Source organism: Peromyscus leucopus, chromosome 1 (assembly GCF_004664715.2).
Source record: "Peromyscus leucopus breed LL Stock chromosome 1, UCI_PerLeu_2.1, whole genome shotgun sequence".
NCBI lineage: Eukaryota > Metazoa > Chordata > Mammalia > Rodentia > Cricetidae > Peromyscus > Peromyscus leucopus.
Window position 1 is genome coordinate 6,743,164 of NC_051063.1, and position 15,347 is coordinate 6,758,510.

Here is a 15,347-nt window from a genome sequence, read left to right on the forward strand (position 1 = left end):
GCTTCCTTTTATAATCTAGATAAGCAGAAAACTACATTCAACATCAAGACGTTATATTTTATTTGCTAAACTGTAAATAGAAATGACTTAATGATTTGTTCAATTATTCACCAAGGTAAAATCTTAGCAAACTTTCCACATTCTTCAAACTGTGAGTCCACCAGCTATCAAGATTTGCCTACACTTTACTATTGTTACACATAATTTTTGTTACTTCTTAAAAAATGGCTAGTTTTAAAAATTGAAGTGGCTTTTAAATTATAACCCATTATTGAGTCTCTAAATTCAAAGACACTGTATTTTTAAAATCTGCTTTCTGTGTCATCAAAACAGATTCTAACTCTTCTAGTAGGCCTACTGCAAAAAGTCACCTTTGAATGGAAAGCACTGAATAATCAGGCTGAAGTGTAGTGCCTTTTCTATTAGACTACAAGACAGTCAGAGCTTCCTATATGTGAAGAGGAAGAAGGAACCTTACCTTTATCAGTTGCTATTTTTTCTACGCACCTAAAAGAAATTAAGAGTCAAATGTTAAATAAGTACTTTTTTGTGCATTTCCTTAAAACACAAAAGTATTTATTTTAGATTCATCTCTACAATAGTACAGAAAGATGTTGTTCAAAGCAAAGCCTAATTATCAGCAGTGGTAGAAATACCCTATCTAAAATATACTATAGCAACTGTAAACAAGTTTTTAAAATATTGATTAATGTAAACTTAAAGAGTGGCTACCATAGTCAACAGCACTGGAATAGTAGCTTTTAATCACAAAAAAATCCCAAAGAAAATGTTGCTAATTTTATTAAAAGTGGTTATGCAAGAAAATGAATGTCATTTTATATATGTACAGTAATTAAGACTGACATGACAACATCTAAGATGTGCTCTAAAACACCTCTGTCTAAAAAAGGAGGTAGGGAAGCAGGTGTTAGCAAGGATGGTAAAAGATGTCAGTAATTCATCTCACTGACAAATATGGATGTTTTGTTACACTACTTCCTCTACTTTGTATTTATTGAACAATCTTATTAACAAAATTTAATGAACTTTAAGAGTCCCTATAATTGATCACTAAATCCAATAAAAATTTCTAGAAAGGCAATATATGCACAACTCAGATAAATATTACTTATACTTTATAAATTAAATGCAAGTAAAAGGGTCAAATAGTTATAAGCCTACTGACTTAAATTACAAAGTGATCCCTATGATTTTAATTTGGGATAGCAAATATAACTGGAAAGACAGTATTGTGAATTTCATAAACCTTCTCCAAACTAACTCAGAAGTAAATTGGCTTCCTATTTCTGTTATAAAGGTACTACATAGCATCTAGCAGCATAAAGATTGCAAATAAATCCAATGTAATTAAAAGATGTTTTGTGAAAGAACAGCTGTCACTGTGCCTAATTTTTAAAAGCGTAGTACTACTAGCTCTGCCACAAACTTCACAATTAACAATTGTGGACAATTGTGAACCACCTCCTTTACTTTAGTAAATGGAGCACTAAAAACATACCTAGTGGATGCCTGAGATGTTTTTGAAATAGCTTCTACATTGCCTCTAGGATCCTAACACTCAGGATTCCAATGCTGTGCAACTGAAGCTTTCTAGAAACAAAAAGCTTGTGTTTGTCTATTCAGAATATTAACCTCATCCATCCTTCTAACTATCCACAACCCTTCAAGCGAACACAGCAAAAATGAAGGTTTATTACTATTCTACTTTTGGCAAAAAAACTCCACAAAGAACTCTGAACTCCATATACTGGAGAGTAAAACAACACTCTTCTTCATGTGTCACTCATCTGAACCTAAAGAAGACTTCCAAAACCATTCAAGGCTTAGTTTAAGAAGGCTATGCAAGAGCTATATTTTAAGTTTAACTCTTATTTGTTAAAGAGTTTTAAAATCTGGAATATACAGATATCCAATTTTATACTATAGAATAAAGGTATTTTGCCTCCTACCCTCGTCTTAATTTGATTCCACTGTTTGCACATGGATATTTTAATTTATTAAAAGCAGAAAAGCCAGGCAGGGTGGCACACGCCTTTAATCAAAGTACTTGGGAGGCAGAAGACAACAGACACATCTGTCAGTTGGAGACACAGTATGGTGTATATACATACATACAAAGTTTCAGATAAGGGTTACATAGTGAGACCCTGTCTTCAAAGAAAGAAAGAAATAACCAGAAAACCCTAAAAGCAACTAAACACACCAAAAAAGAAAAACAAAGCAAAACACGTAAGAAACAATAAGCCAAAGGAAAAAATATCCTTAACTTTCAAATTATACCATATGCTTCTTGAAGTACATCCACATTTGAAATGAGAATCTTAACTAAAATACAGGAAACAATGAGCTTACTTCTTAAATAACATGAACACAAATTTGTACAAATTGAATCTAAATTCCTAACTACAAGCTATTTAGGTTGTGTAAAATGAGTCTTAGCATTTAACTTTATGCCTTCCTCCTGAACATAGTCACTGAAATTTACTTTCCTGTATTCATATTTTGTATTATTTTAATTCTCAAAAACTTCAATGTGAATTAAGTCGTTATAAAGTTACAATTATGAAAGTATAGCCTGTTATTCAGCTGTAAAGCTCCTGTTACAAACTCAAAATATCCACAACAGAGGAAATAGCTCTCCAGATGCTGGTGACTTGCTCAAGGTCACTTAGCCAGAGAGCAGTAAAAGCTGAGACATCAAATTTTTTAGCCTGAAATATCAAGTTGAAGCTTTTTCCACTATATAATTTAGTAACACAGGTTTCAGTTGATCCAAATCTATGTTTTCAATATTTTAAACAACTTTGTACATACTGCTATTTCTTTAATTGAGAGAAACAAATATAGGTTAATAGCTAATTGCATAGGATTTTGTAGGTAAAAAAGCAGGGATAGGGAAAATGGCTGAAAAAGTAACTAGGGAGGGAGAGACCTGAAAAGAACAAATAATTAGTATAGAAATTTAGTTTCTCATCTCCATTTTAAATGTTTTATTTGGAAGAGATTAATCAAGGTCAGAGTTCAGGACACTGACACTCAAAACTGCATGTCTTAAAGGATCAAATAGAAAAGTGAGTTTAAAAACTTATTGTCACATCTGTAACCCTTGTACACAAGTTTAATGAGTGCTAATCAACATTCCCTTTCTCAGCACGGTCCTTAAATACAAGACCAGGTCTAAGTTAATATTCTATTGTCTCGAGGATTAACAGTTCTAGTCCCAGTTACTTTTCAGGTAACTTTTCAAGAATCCTCTGATTTGTAGGCCACTGAATAAGTAAAATGTGCAATAAAAATGAAAATTCATTTTAAGAATGATAAAATTTGATCTTAAATACATGACCAAGGGATAAGTCTGAAGACCAAAGAAGGTAAAGATCACTGTAACTATTTATAGTACTAGATGAGAAGGAACATTAAGATTGCTTCTTCCCCTCCATAACAAATATTGTGATCAAAAAACAGGCAAGCAAGCAATCATATTCATCCAAGATCAACTGTTTCCACAATTATATTGTGGGATTCAAAATGTCCATCAGTAGTACTTCCTATCATGTGGGGAAAAGTAAAATATTATTATTCTATACATAATTTTACTTGATTCAGATGTACTTAACTCTCAAGTGGCAGATAAGAAATTTTAAAATACTTGTTTATGTAAGGTAATACAAAACCGTACAACTTTACAAAACTGACACAAAAACATCACTACAAAGTACTCCTGTCTCTGATAGGCCACCACTACTCAAAATAGCAAATTGGATTTAGTATTTTACTGTGTGAAACATATTTAATACACACAAACTCAAGTCATAGAGGTAAGCCCCGCCCCCAACTGTGCACAGATGAAGAAACCGAGGTATACATAGGTTAAAGAATTTGCCTACAAATTTATGCTCAATTAAGATTAATGATTTACATATTTTCAAGTTTGTGAGTTAAATATATAAGAGTTTAGGATTTCTGAAGCATGTACATACAGCAGTGACAAGTCTCAATTCAGCTTAAGAATTTGTAATCACTAATTTTGAAACAAGCTTGTTTTTAAGCTTTAAAAATGTCCTAGGTCTAAGGTAAGAAAGTCCTTGTACTGCTACTGGAAGGTTAAAGGTTATCTGAAACTGAAATCCCTGCTCTTCGATTTTCTCTGCCCCCTTTCCCACTTGTAAATCAAATGACATAAAATTCTCAACAATGAATAAGCTAATTTGATTAAACGTGTAACTTTATAAACTCACGTGCTTAATTATTCTTAAGTATTACTTTAATGAGCAATTTAAAATATTTACGCTCCTGGCCATCTGTTAAGGGCCTCTATTAGTTCAAAGTAGCAATTCAGATCAATCTAATTTAAGAATGAAGTATCTACGTCAAAATACACGCATAAAGAAAAAGTACATGAAAGAACTACACATCTAGTTTGGGTATACAAAACAAATTGCCACAGCCACGTTTTCATCCAGACGGTAAAAAGGAACCTGACGATCTAGGAGGGCGAGAAAGACTACTTTTAAGTGGCTCGCAAGCTACTTAATAGGGTCGGGCAAAAACACTCTTCAGGGCTAGTACCGCGCTGCTGATTTCCTCACGGGAATGTGATGTAAAACTGGATGCGATAGGCTGACAAAGGGGGCGCAGAAGCCAGAGGACTGAGCAGGCGGGAAGCAGAGGGTACGCAGTCTGCACAGGGTGACTTAGGCGTGGGCTGGCGGCCACAGGCTGCGGAGCAGCAGGAGCCCGGCCGCTAGCGGCGTGACATCTGGCGTGCCGAACCGGCAGGGGGCAGAGCAAGCGGGGTGTCACGTGGAGCGGGTGCTACGGGAGCCGGGAGGGTAGTGCGGATCAGAGGGGGGTCCTCCCCAAAGCCTCAAAGACTGTGTTACTCACTGGAGTCGCGGACTCTTCTTGCCCTGAGCAGGAGACGGGGGCTTCGCGGCCGCGAGCTGCTGCCCGGGGGCGTCGGGAGGCCTGTGGCTGGGGCTGCTCCTCCGCCGGCGGGGATACTCGGCCTTCCTCCGGCGGGACACAGCGGCAGCGGCGGCGGCGGCGGCCGCAGCGGCCCGGCCGCGGTCGCGACCTCCCCTCAGCACGCGGCTGCTCGCGGTCCCTGCAGACGCCGCCGCCGCCGCCACTGCCGCCGCCGCGCCGGGCCGGGGCTCGTCCGAAGCCGCGTCGGCCGCCGCTGCCTGGCCCCCTTCCTGGTCCTGCTGCTCCGGGGATCGCGGCTCCTCCGTCTCCCCCGGCATCGGGGCTCGTCCGTCCCCCACCCCTGCGTCCCAGGCGGCGGAGGCGGCGGCGCCCGCGGCGCAGCTCCCCCCGCCCCTAGGCTCCCGGAGAGTCCGGCTCCCTCACTCCGGAGCACCGCTCTCTCCCCCCCGCCCCCCCCCTCCGGCCCCTCCGCCCGCTCCGAGGGCGGGCGCCCCCCCCTCCCGCCCCTGCCACTCAAGCCCGCGGCCGCCGGCGGCGCGCACGCGCGCACCGGCACAGACTAGCAGTGGGCCAATCGGGAAGGAGGGTCGGCCTCCCGGCCCCGCCCCTCCGCGGCCTCACACGCAGTAGCGTACTCGGTGCCCTCCCCCACCCCTCCCTTTCAGCCAATCAGGAAACGGCTCCGAGGGAGAGCGCGAGGTTTCCTTCCCCGCGCACCCGTTCTCACCGTTAAACGGCCGCGTCTCGCGACAATCCCAAAGTGACCTTTTTTTTTTTTTTTTTTGGCTCGCCCCTCAGGAGTTCAGCTCCAGCGGGGGGCGGCGGGAGGGGCAGGGCTGGCGAGGGCGGCCGGGAGGACCAAACGCACCTTCACCAGCTTCGCGCGCATCTCCCCACCCCCCCCAGCCGGCTGCGCGCGCACCTGCCTCCCTGAGGCGCCCCTGTTCCCCCCCAGGGCTCTTACTAGCCTAACAAGTAGCCTGGACGTTATCCCGCCGCCACCCGGACCCCCACCTTCCTGCTCTGGCCTTCCTGTCCCCAGCGCCGCCAGCTCCTGAGGGGAGAAGGGGTAAATTATTTGAGTTGCCGCTTCTCCTTTAAGAAAAAAAGGCCCCGTCCGTTGCCGGATGAAAGTCTCTGAAAAAAAATGGCGGCGATGGGCTAGAGGCGGGGTTAAGGGAATAGCGCGGGATGGTCTTGAGGCGCACGCGCAGGGCTAGTGTAGCCCACGGCATTCTGGGAAACGGAGTCTTATTGAGTCTGTGCTTCCAGGGGAAATGATGGGGAACTAGAGGCCGGGAGAAGTCTGGGAGTTTTTGACTGACTCACCACGGGAAATGTAGTTCTCTATGCACAGTTCGCGTTTACGTTCCAGAGAGGCACTGCTTCCGGGTGAGGTCGCGACGCCTGCGTACAACTGGCACAGGTACTGAGCCAATTACTGGTACCTGAGCCTAAACTGCTTCTTTTTTACTGTTAAGCTTGGCGTTTGTGTAAGTTCTCCGAAGTGCCCTCGTCACGGCCCCTAGTTTGGTTTGGTCACTTGATGTCTCCTCTGCGACCTGCTGTCATTCCTCCATCTTGTGTTGACCCTCTCACCCGTGAGGCCCTGGAGGTCAGGGACTCGTTCTGCTGCCATTTCAATCTTAATAAACCACGTAGGGACGGATTGTCAAGTTGTTTCCTGGTAGGAACTGGGCATTGAGCTGCCTTTGGTTGTGGTCCTTGAGCTGGACCTGGAGAGAGGGTTAGCGTGACTCTCAGCGATTTATGTGGGGAAGCTAGCGGTCTCTCATGCTCACCGCCCCAGTGCTGCATGCCTTTGCGGTCTGTAGATGTTTCGGCAGCACAGGAAGCACAGTCAGAATAGCAGCTTTTGACTAAGCGTGTGCAACTAAGTAGTTTCCTGGTGGGTAAAGGGGGGTGGGGGGTTTCCATTTGTTTAAGCCACAGCTGGTGATTCTGCGGCCTCTTGTGTTCCTTTCCCTGGTATACATTGTAGGTATTTCTTCATTTCCCTATTATACATTGTTTGCAGACCTTAGTTTCCTTTTTATACATTGTAACCAGGGAACAACTTGCAAGGAGACTCTTTATCCCTGAAGATGGAAACATCCCCAGTTAAGGTCTACACAAGAGGATGGAGATACAAGGTTTGGGGATCTAATTCTGAATTTTACTGTTAACATGCAGTGAAATTTATTTTTCTTTCCAGCATTTGGCTCACTTGCCCCACAGATAAGGCAAATGCTTTTAATCTGTATCGAGTCTTTGGTTCTTTCAAAGGACTAGTGTTTTCAGTTGTAAAAACCGACAGTGTCCCTAGAAACGAATTTTCAAGTTGTATTTACAGTGAGCACATTTGGAACAGCACTGACATCCAATGGCTGCTTAAAGTAATACAAAAAACGAGACCCTTAAAAAGAGAGCTTAGTAAAATGAATGACTTATTCCTTTCAAGAAACAATCACTGTACTGTAGGAGAAAGATAACATACCGAAGTAAAACTGGATTATATAGTAAGTTAGTAAGGCTATCTCTTTATTCTGTTCTTTTAGCCAATTACTATTCCTTGGGCCTATTTCTCTATTGGTAAACACTGGGACAAAACCCACTTCACAGGGCCATAATTACAGTTCTTTACATACTGACTTCTCAAGATGGGCCTGTTATAAATGCTTTCTTCGTTTTGAGATGAACTAAGGCCCCGTGATAAGATAAAAAATTGACCTTCCTTATTGTTTGAAGAAATTGTTACAAGGCAATGTGAACTGAGCTGGGGTTGTGAGTAATTCAGATTTCAGTACCTAGTATCTTAAATTTGCTGGGTTGACTCTTCCCTAGCCTGTAGATGTTTGCATTTTGGATAACTGTATAAACCAGTACTAGAGAATTCAAAAGTGAACCTACTTCTATTTGTCTTTAAAGAATTTATAATCTAGGCCGGTAGATCGCTCAGCAGATAAAGGCACTTTGCGACAAGTCTTATGAGCTTCATCTGTGGGCCCCAGGTGGTAGAAGGAGAGACTTGACTCCCACAACTCACGAGTGTCCTCTCTCTCTCTCTCTCTCTCAATCTGTCTCTCTCTAACACACACACACACACACACACACACACACATAATTTTTAAAAGTTTTTTTTTTAATGACAGTTTGTCGGGGAAATCATGTCAGCACGACTGCTGAGTAAGAAAATAGAGATAGTGAAATGAAGTTAGTGCTGTTTAATCAGAAATTTTAAGGAAGGAGCCTATGCTTCCATGCTCCTCTAATTTTACAGTGGGAAAAAAAAGGAAGCCAGCAGTGGGCAGTGGGATACTTAAACTTGGAAAAATTAAACCCTTGTATGTGGTGGGTGTTTAAATTTTGAAAAAAATCAACGTCCAGTCTTTATAACCACCCTGCCCAATGTAACATCAAAATCTCGTTCTTGCACAACCTGCCATTCTCAGTCAGCACTATTTAAAACAAAACTAAGCTACTAGAAAAGAAAAGAAAAAAAAAATTCAACAAATCAAAAGTGAGGAAGTGCTAAGCAAATACAGGAACCAAAAAGGGTCATAGAGGCTGCTTTGCACTGTCTCATTCAGTTCCGTTGTGGTCCCCTTCTTCACCACATGCCAAAACAGTTCTTCACAGTCTTCAGGACTAGAGCATCGTGGGTGTAAGACCATGGAAGAGCTGGGTGAGTGAGGGGCTTTGGAAGACGCTCTGAGGAAGTGTGGACTTGGTTACCATCCATCCCCATGTCCGAGGAGGTGTCTTCTAGCCAAACTGAGGATAGTGCTGAGAGAGTCTGGTTTCGCTTTTGTCCTCAGTTCAAACAAGAGTGAGGCAGGAGGAACTTTGATTGTTGGGGGAACTATAGGGTCTGTTTGCAGAGGTACAGTAGGCAGACAGCTGAGAGCTAATCACAGAACAGGCACCCAGAGAAGCACTTTTAGAAGAAAATGTAATTGAAAGTGCTTTCCCCCTTGGCAGCTACTGGGGATCATAGGGTGGCTCCACAGCTAGGTGCTTATGGTAATATGATTTTGGAAGAAAAATAAAAACAAGGTTGGAAAAGGGAGAGGAAATTAAATGAAGGGAAGGAAGGAAGACAGGAAAGGGAAAGGAAAACAGGGAGAGTGTGGGAGGACAATAAATCACAGTGCAGAGTAAAGGGTCTGTAGAGGTTGCAGAGGCCAGTAGGGTACTAATAAACTACAGAGGTAGCATCACAGTAGTGGTTCTTGTTGTTTATCTTTAGAAAAATCTTTAAGGAGCAGATTCCTTGGCAAGAAATCCAGTCCTTCCTTCCATGCTGAGGTCAGGAGAGCAGCAGTAGACATGTCACCAGCCACCCTACCCAGAGAAACCACAGATTTCAAAGCTTGGGAGCTGTGAAGTCTGCCTCCTTGGGACTCATGTCACACACACCTTGTCAGCTTTTACTTATTTGTTTGTTTACGTATAGCATCTTTAACATCAAGTTGCTAACTTTCATCCTGTTTTCAAGTTGAATTAATTCCACATTGTCTGTGTGTTTGTAGCTATGCAAAAATTGCCAGCAATAACAAAATGCATAGCTTGTACATTGTCTTTAAAAAGAATTATTGGGGTTGTGTTTTGAGGGCTGGAGAAACAGGAAGAAAGGAGAGAGAAATGAATTACGGAGAAAGGGGGTGTTTAATAAATGCTGAATTATTTTGGCAAGAAAATGTATTTTGAAACTGTGGTAAAAGCTGTATATTGAACTTTGGTGTAGAATACAGATTCTTTTTCTATATAATATTAGTTATTTATTCTTTGAGAATTTGATGCATGCGTATCCCGTGTGGGTATTGAGGGAATTTGCATTTCTCCATGGAGTTTTACCAATTTTTTTTCTGAGAGGATCTTATTTTGCTTTATTTTATGGATATTAAACTTTTATTCAAATTTAGTTCAAAAAGTTAAAAGACAAGTAATACAGGGAAAACTTAAAATATGTTAATCAGTTTAATGTTTGCAGCAACCCCATGAAATAGGTATTACGTTTTTTTTTTTTCTTTAAATAAAGAAAAACAAAACATCTTGTTCACTCTCAGGAGCTTCTGACACTAAGAGCAATTAAATGACAATGTTACAAGTTGTTCTATGTTAGAAGTGTGTTTGTTCGGGTGGCTAATGGAGTAATAATGTTTTTTAAAAAATGTATGTCTTTCTATTTTCTGAGTAGGATACTTGTCAGGGAAATCTTGCTCAGAGATGTACAAAGTATGTAGCTTTGAAAGGTAATGGTGTAGATTATGCGGGGAGCTTCAGGTCAGTGGACTGCTGACACTTGCATCTCAACAGTCTCTTCAAATTGTCACCATTTGCATGGAGTGTGGTGCTGCCTGCCTGTAATCCTAGTACTCTAGAGGCGGAAACAGGAGGTTCTGAAACTTAAGGTTATTTTGGGCTATTAGAAAATTTGAGGCCAAACTAGACTACATAAGAGCCTAAAAGAGTCTATCTCAAAAAAGGCAGACATGGGAGGCAGAAGCAGTTAGATCTTTGTGAATTTGAGCCAGACGGTCTACATAGTACGTTCTGGGCCAGCTAGGGCTATGTAGTGAGCCCCTGTCTCAAAAACCAAAATGAAACAAAAGGCAGGGAGTATCTGCCAGGAACAATAGTTTGCTACTGTCATCCCAGCACTAGGGAGGCGAGGTTGGACAACTGCCCAGAGTGTGAGGCCAGCCTGGGCTGTGCCAGTTCCAGGTTTGCTTGGATTAGAGTAAGACCTTGCCTTAAACAGCAAGAACCAACTTGGGGTGGAGTTTTCTTTCAACTTCTGTAGAAACTGTATCAAGGAGAGGTTGGCTCAGGTGGGCAGATCCTCCCTCTCTGCAGTGCTGCTTTGGATGTTAGTAGCATGCATTCACCTAGAAGGTTTCACCTAAATCTTTGCAATTTAGGCATGAGATCATTATAACCTGTGGAGATCCACAAGCGACTTGACTTGTGGGTGAAGGTTGATACTCAGTTTCCACAGATCAAGGACTAGGAAGAACTGCAGTCTTCAGTCAAGTTTCACTCACTCCCAGGAATCTTACATTTGTCACACCTAAAGTTGTCATCTTATTTAAATTATAGAATCTGCATGAAGCAAAAAGAGTAGCCACAGGGTACTGGTGAAATGTGCACTCATTGGAAACAGGAAGTGAAAGTCCTGTTAACTCAGGTGCAGAAAGCAGAGTTTAATAGGTTTGGTGAGCTGATGCTTCTGTGATTACTTCATACCTCTGCTGAATGAACTCCTATCTCATAATCTTTAATATAAATGGATTCTAGTGATCCAGGAAGGCCTCTGACTTCTGATTGGATCAAAGCTTAGAAAATAGAAAAGAGAATGACTCTATTTAACAGATGTAGAATAAAACGTTGGAATTCTGAAATTCAGAGTTGAGTCTGGCCACTTAAGTTCTGAGATAAAACTTTTGCTTTATTGTTCTGTTTTCTTTACTCCAAAGAAAACCCATTTCATTGTAGAGAGTTTAAAAATACATAGAAGTAGAGAAAACATTTTAACGAAATCTAAGCCTTCTGATCAGTGTCAACAATCATCAGCTCTTCACAATCTTATTTCACATTGTTTTCAAAAAATTTCAGATATGAAATTTATAAATATTTTAGCCTTAATCTATTATACAAATATGTGTATATTTACAAAAACAACCATATTAACAGTATCATACCCACAATAGCTAATAATGAAATAACATTATCATCCCTAAAATTAACTGAAGTCACTTTAATGTCAATATTTTCAAATTCCTAAAATGCTGGTATTTAATATTATCAACTATACAATGTTAAATATTCTTTTTAAAAATTTAAAAATTTTATTTTTGTTATTAACTGTCTTCTTATGCAAATAAAACTCATGCTGAACACTGAATTCAGAATTGCCAAAGAGGATGTTTTTTGTACTTGCCTTTAAGTTTTTGATCACAAGTTCAGCAAAGTCTCACACAAATACTCTCAGTATTCTTGATTGCTTCATTTTTTTAAAGTATAGTTATGATCTAAATTGAAAATAGCTATATGTCTCTTAGGACTCTTTTAATTATATATGTGCCCCTTCTGTCTTTTTTTTTTTTTCTTGTCAGTTTATTTATTGAAGGACAGTCTGGCCTAAAGAGATTAGTCCAGTTCGGTTATTTCTGAAATAGTGTACAAAGGTCAAAATTTTGTGATATGGATGATTGAGAAAGTTCTACAGAAGATTTCTTTTGTGAAAACAGAACGATTAGATCTTCCTTATAATATTGAGAAATACACATCCTTAATCTGGGGATGTGGCTTGGTGGCACATTAACATCCTTTTGTGTAGTATATGTAAGTTCCTGAGTTCAGCATTGTGAAGAGGGAAGACAGTGGGGGTAAGACAGTTTTTGAGCTGCTGCTGCTGCTGCTGGCACACCCATGTAATCCCAGCACTTCGGAAGTGGAAGCAGGAAGAGCAGGAGTTTTAGGCCCTCCTCGTCTAGTTGGTAAATCAGGCCAAGTTGCTCTATGGCAATCTCTCTTAAAGACTAGACAGATCAAAACCCCCATTCTCTCAAATATGAAATACATGTTTGTTTTTTAATAGCACGTTAAGTTCATTTTCTTTATTTGAGAATTTCAGAGCTAGGCAGGTCCTTAGAAATCATACCATCTAATAATGCTTTGTAAGCTTATAAAAACTAACATATTTAAAAAATCCACTGAAGTTCAAAAAAAGACACTAAAGTATCTTGACTTGCAATTTGAAAAATATTGTTCAATCCAATTGCTTCATTATGTAGATGAAGAAAGACCTTCAGAGAACATGCTGTGCTTCAGATGACTCAGACAGTCTGGTCATGATGGCAACTCTAACTTACAAGTTTACAATGCTTACATTGGAGGTGGGGCTCAGAGAGCTCCCCTTGGAGTTCAGATTCTGTGCTCAAGAGCCTGTGAGAGCTACACTCTCTCTTTCCTGTGTATGAAATGAGGACAGTAATGTCCTCTACCTCAAAGTGCTAGGATAACACTCTTCATACACTGTGATTAGCATTGTTTAATTTTCATTAATCCTTGTGATTAATGACATTACAACAGGAAAGTATGTGCAAAATGCTTGTGAAGCCTATTGGAGTTTTCCCAAGAAAACTGCAAAAGAAGTCACAATTATTTGGATTGCTACCTCTTACTTGATTGGGCAATATTTTCCTTTCTTCCTTCCTTCCTTCCTTCTTTCCTTCCTTCCTTCCTTCCTTCCTTCCTTCCTTCCTTCCTTCCTTCCTTCCTTTCTTTCTTCCAACTTTTTTCCTTTCCACATCCAAACAAATGAACAACCACCACCAACAAAAAACCACTAATACATAAGTTTTGTTGTTGTTATAGTCTTGGGCTAATCCTTGAGATCTTAGACTAAAAAAAAAAATCAAGATTAATGTTTTGCCTCCTCACTGTGGTTGAGATATAGAGTATGAGAGAATTAAAAAAAGAATGTTTGCCTCTTGGTATATTTTGAAAAACCTTACTTTTTATAATATGAAATAAATATTATTTTTGGTGTGTGTTTGTGTATATGATCTGGTTAAAAACCAATACCTAGAAGCCAAATTGTAAAACACTAAATTGTAGAGAGCATATGAAATTGAATGCAAACATAGGAAATATCAAATGGACCATAATGTAATTTCCTCAGACATCTCCTAAGACATGTCACACTCCTGAAGTGAGGTATGGAGGGAGGGAGGTATTTGCAAATTGTTGTCATCCCAAACAAGAAGAGAATATTTAAGAAGAAAAAAATTCTGGAGACTCACAAATTCTACATTTTTCCCCCTTTGTTTCCTGTGATGTAGATGCCTTATTGGAGGAATTGGAACGCTCCACCCTCCAGGACAGTGATGAATATTCAAACCCAATTTCTTGTCACCTGGATCAGCAATCCAAACAGGAGAGCAAACTTCCCCAAACTCCAAAGACCTTGTCATCTCAGAGTTACACAAGTCCCTTGAAGGTAACATTTCATCTGTTGTAGTATTTTAGACAATATTTGACTACACTTCTGAAAATTAATTGTATCCCACATAAAATTATATTAAAGGAGAAGCATATATTCAGAACAGAAAAAAGTATCATTTCAATATTAATTTAAAAATAGTTGCTTTTGGAAAGAGGAGAATTGAGAAAATTACTGTAGAGTATGCCTTTGAAATGTTTTTCTTCTAGTGAAGGCTATTGGCTCATCCATACTGGCTACTGTTATGTTGCTCCCTGGCTACCAGAGGTGGCATGTTAGAGTGTGACCAGAGTCATACCCAGTAAGATCAGGGATCACCTGGTAGTTTAGACAAGTCTTTTGGGGGGACTATACAGCTGTTACTTCATTAGTCTTACTGCTGAATAGATTCAGAAATTGTTTTCATCCAGCTAGAGATTGTAAAGCTCTTAGCAGCCACCATGAAGAAACTAAATCTGCCAGAGGTGACTATTTTAAAGCCCAGAAATCTGATGTGTTAATTTAGGATTAAGTGTTAAAACTATCAAGTATATATTTACTGAGATGTGTATTCTCTTTTTTTTTTTTTGGATCATATGCACAAACCTTTATTATAATTAATGCTTGCTTAATGAGAATGCAGTTAGTACAAGAGACACTGGGTGGATGTTCTTCACATCTGGTATTTATGAACTGTGATGTTCTGATTCATTCTTGGGTACTCATAAAGAATTAATATTCCAGACTTTGAATTTGAATGCAGGAATAGGTAGTTTCTAACTTCTCCTCAGATTATCTGACTCTCTACAAGAGAGTAGTTGTTGAAATTCTTAAACTACAGTCATAGCATCCTAATGTTCTCCTGCATAGATATCTGTACTTTATTATTACATAGCAGCCTCATAGAGCCTTGACTTAAGACAGACCATGACATTCTTCTACCCTCACTCTGGTGGTGTTTCCCATCTCATTTGCAGTAGAAGCCACAATGTTGCACTGAGCTTTGTAGATGACCACATCCTGTTTACCTGTAAGAGACCTGAGCTTTTGCTTATTTTCCTGACATCTCATTGATTTCCTTTCATGTAATATTTTCAATTGTTTTTGAAGTTTTATTATTAGTATTTGCATTAATATATTAATATGATTATGAGTAACTCCAAAAGGTGACTAATAATGACTCTTCCTGATCTTGTTCAGACAAAATCCCAGTAATCACCCTTTCATGACAGTATTGAGGGAGATGACTAAGAAGTCTACGAGTGGAAATGTGAGCTAACTCCTCTGGTCTTGGGTGGGAGCAGAAGAAATCTGCTGGCCAGTTGGTATGCTGCCAGTCACACCCTGTTATGGTCCATGTGATGCATACATGGAACCTCTGGGATCAGAAAGTAATAAGGAAATCACG

At 40.2% G+C, this 15,347-nt stretch overlaps 2 protein-coding genes and 1 non-coding gene across 8 annotated transcripts in view; 1 reads left to right on the forward strand and 2 right to left on the reverse strand.

Annotated features, from left to right (window-relative positions):
• Zfp91 (ZFP91 zinc finger protein, atypical E3 ubiquitin ligase) overlaps positions 1 to 5,496 on the reverse strand; it is a 39,391-nt gene extending 33,895 nt beyond the window's left edge. For 2 of the 4 annotated variants that reach the window (XM_028884195.2, XM_028884194.2), the window contains exons 1-2: positions 4,909 to 5,496; positions 479 to 507 (exon numbers count right to left, since the gene is read on the reverse strand). In XM_028884195.2, the coding sequence (XP_028740028.1) occupies positions 479 to 507; positions 4,909 to 5,267 (388 nt within the window). In that variant the 5' untranslated portion in view covers positions 5,268 to 5,496. The remainder of the gene's footprint in view (positions 1 to 478; positions 508 to 4,908) is intronic. The other 2 variants (XM_037205098.1, XM_037205090.1) reach the window with 2 other exon arrangements.
• A 1,445-nt stretch (positions 5,497 to 6,941) lies between these two features.
• Positions 6,942 to 15,347, forward strand: part of Lpxn (leupaxin) — a 31,209-nt gene continuing 22,803 nt past the window's right edge. The window contains exons 1-2 of one of the 3 annotated variants that reach the window (XM_028884197.2): positions 6,942 to 7,103; positions 13,800 to 13,957. In XM_028884197.2, coding sequence (XP_028740030.1) covers positions 7,091 to 7,103; positions 13,800 to 13,957 — 171 coding nt within the window. In that variant the 5' untranslated portion in view covers positions 6,942 to 7,090. Of the gene's footprint in view, positions 7,104 to 8,482; positions 8,636 to 13,799; positions 13,958 to 15,347 lie in introns of those variants that run through there. The other 2 variants (XM_028884196.2, XM_037205099.1) reach the window with 2 other exon arrangements.
• Positions 11,815 to 11,939, reverse strand: LOC114703513. The gene has a single exon (XR_003736141.1). It is a non-coding gene; the product is annotated as a small nucleolar RNA SNORA40 (small nucleolar RNA).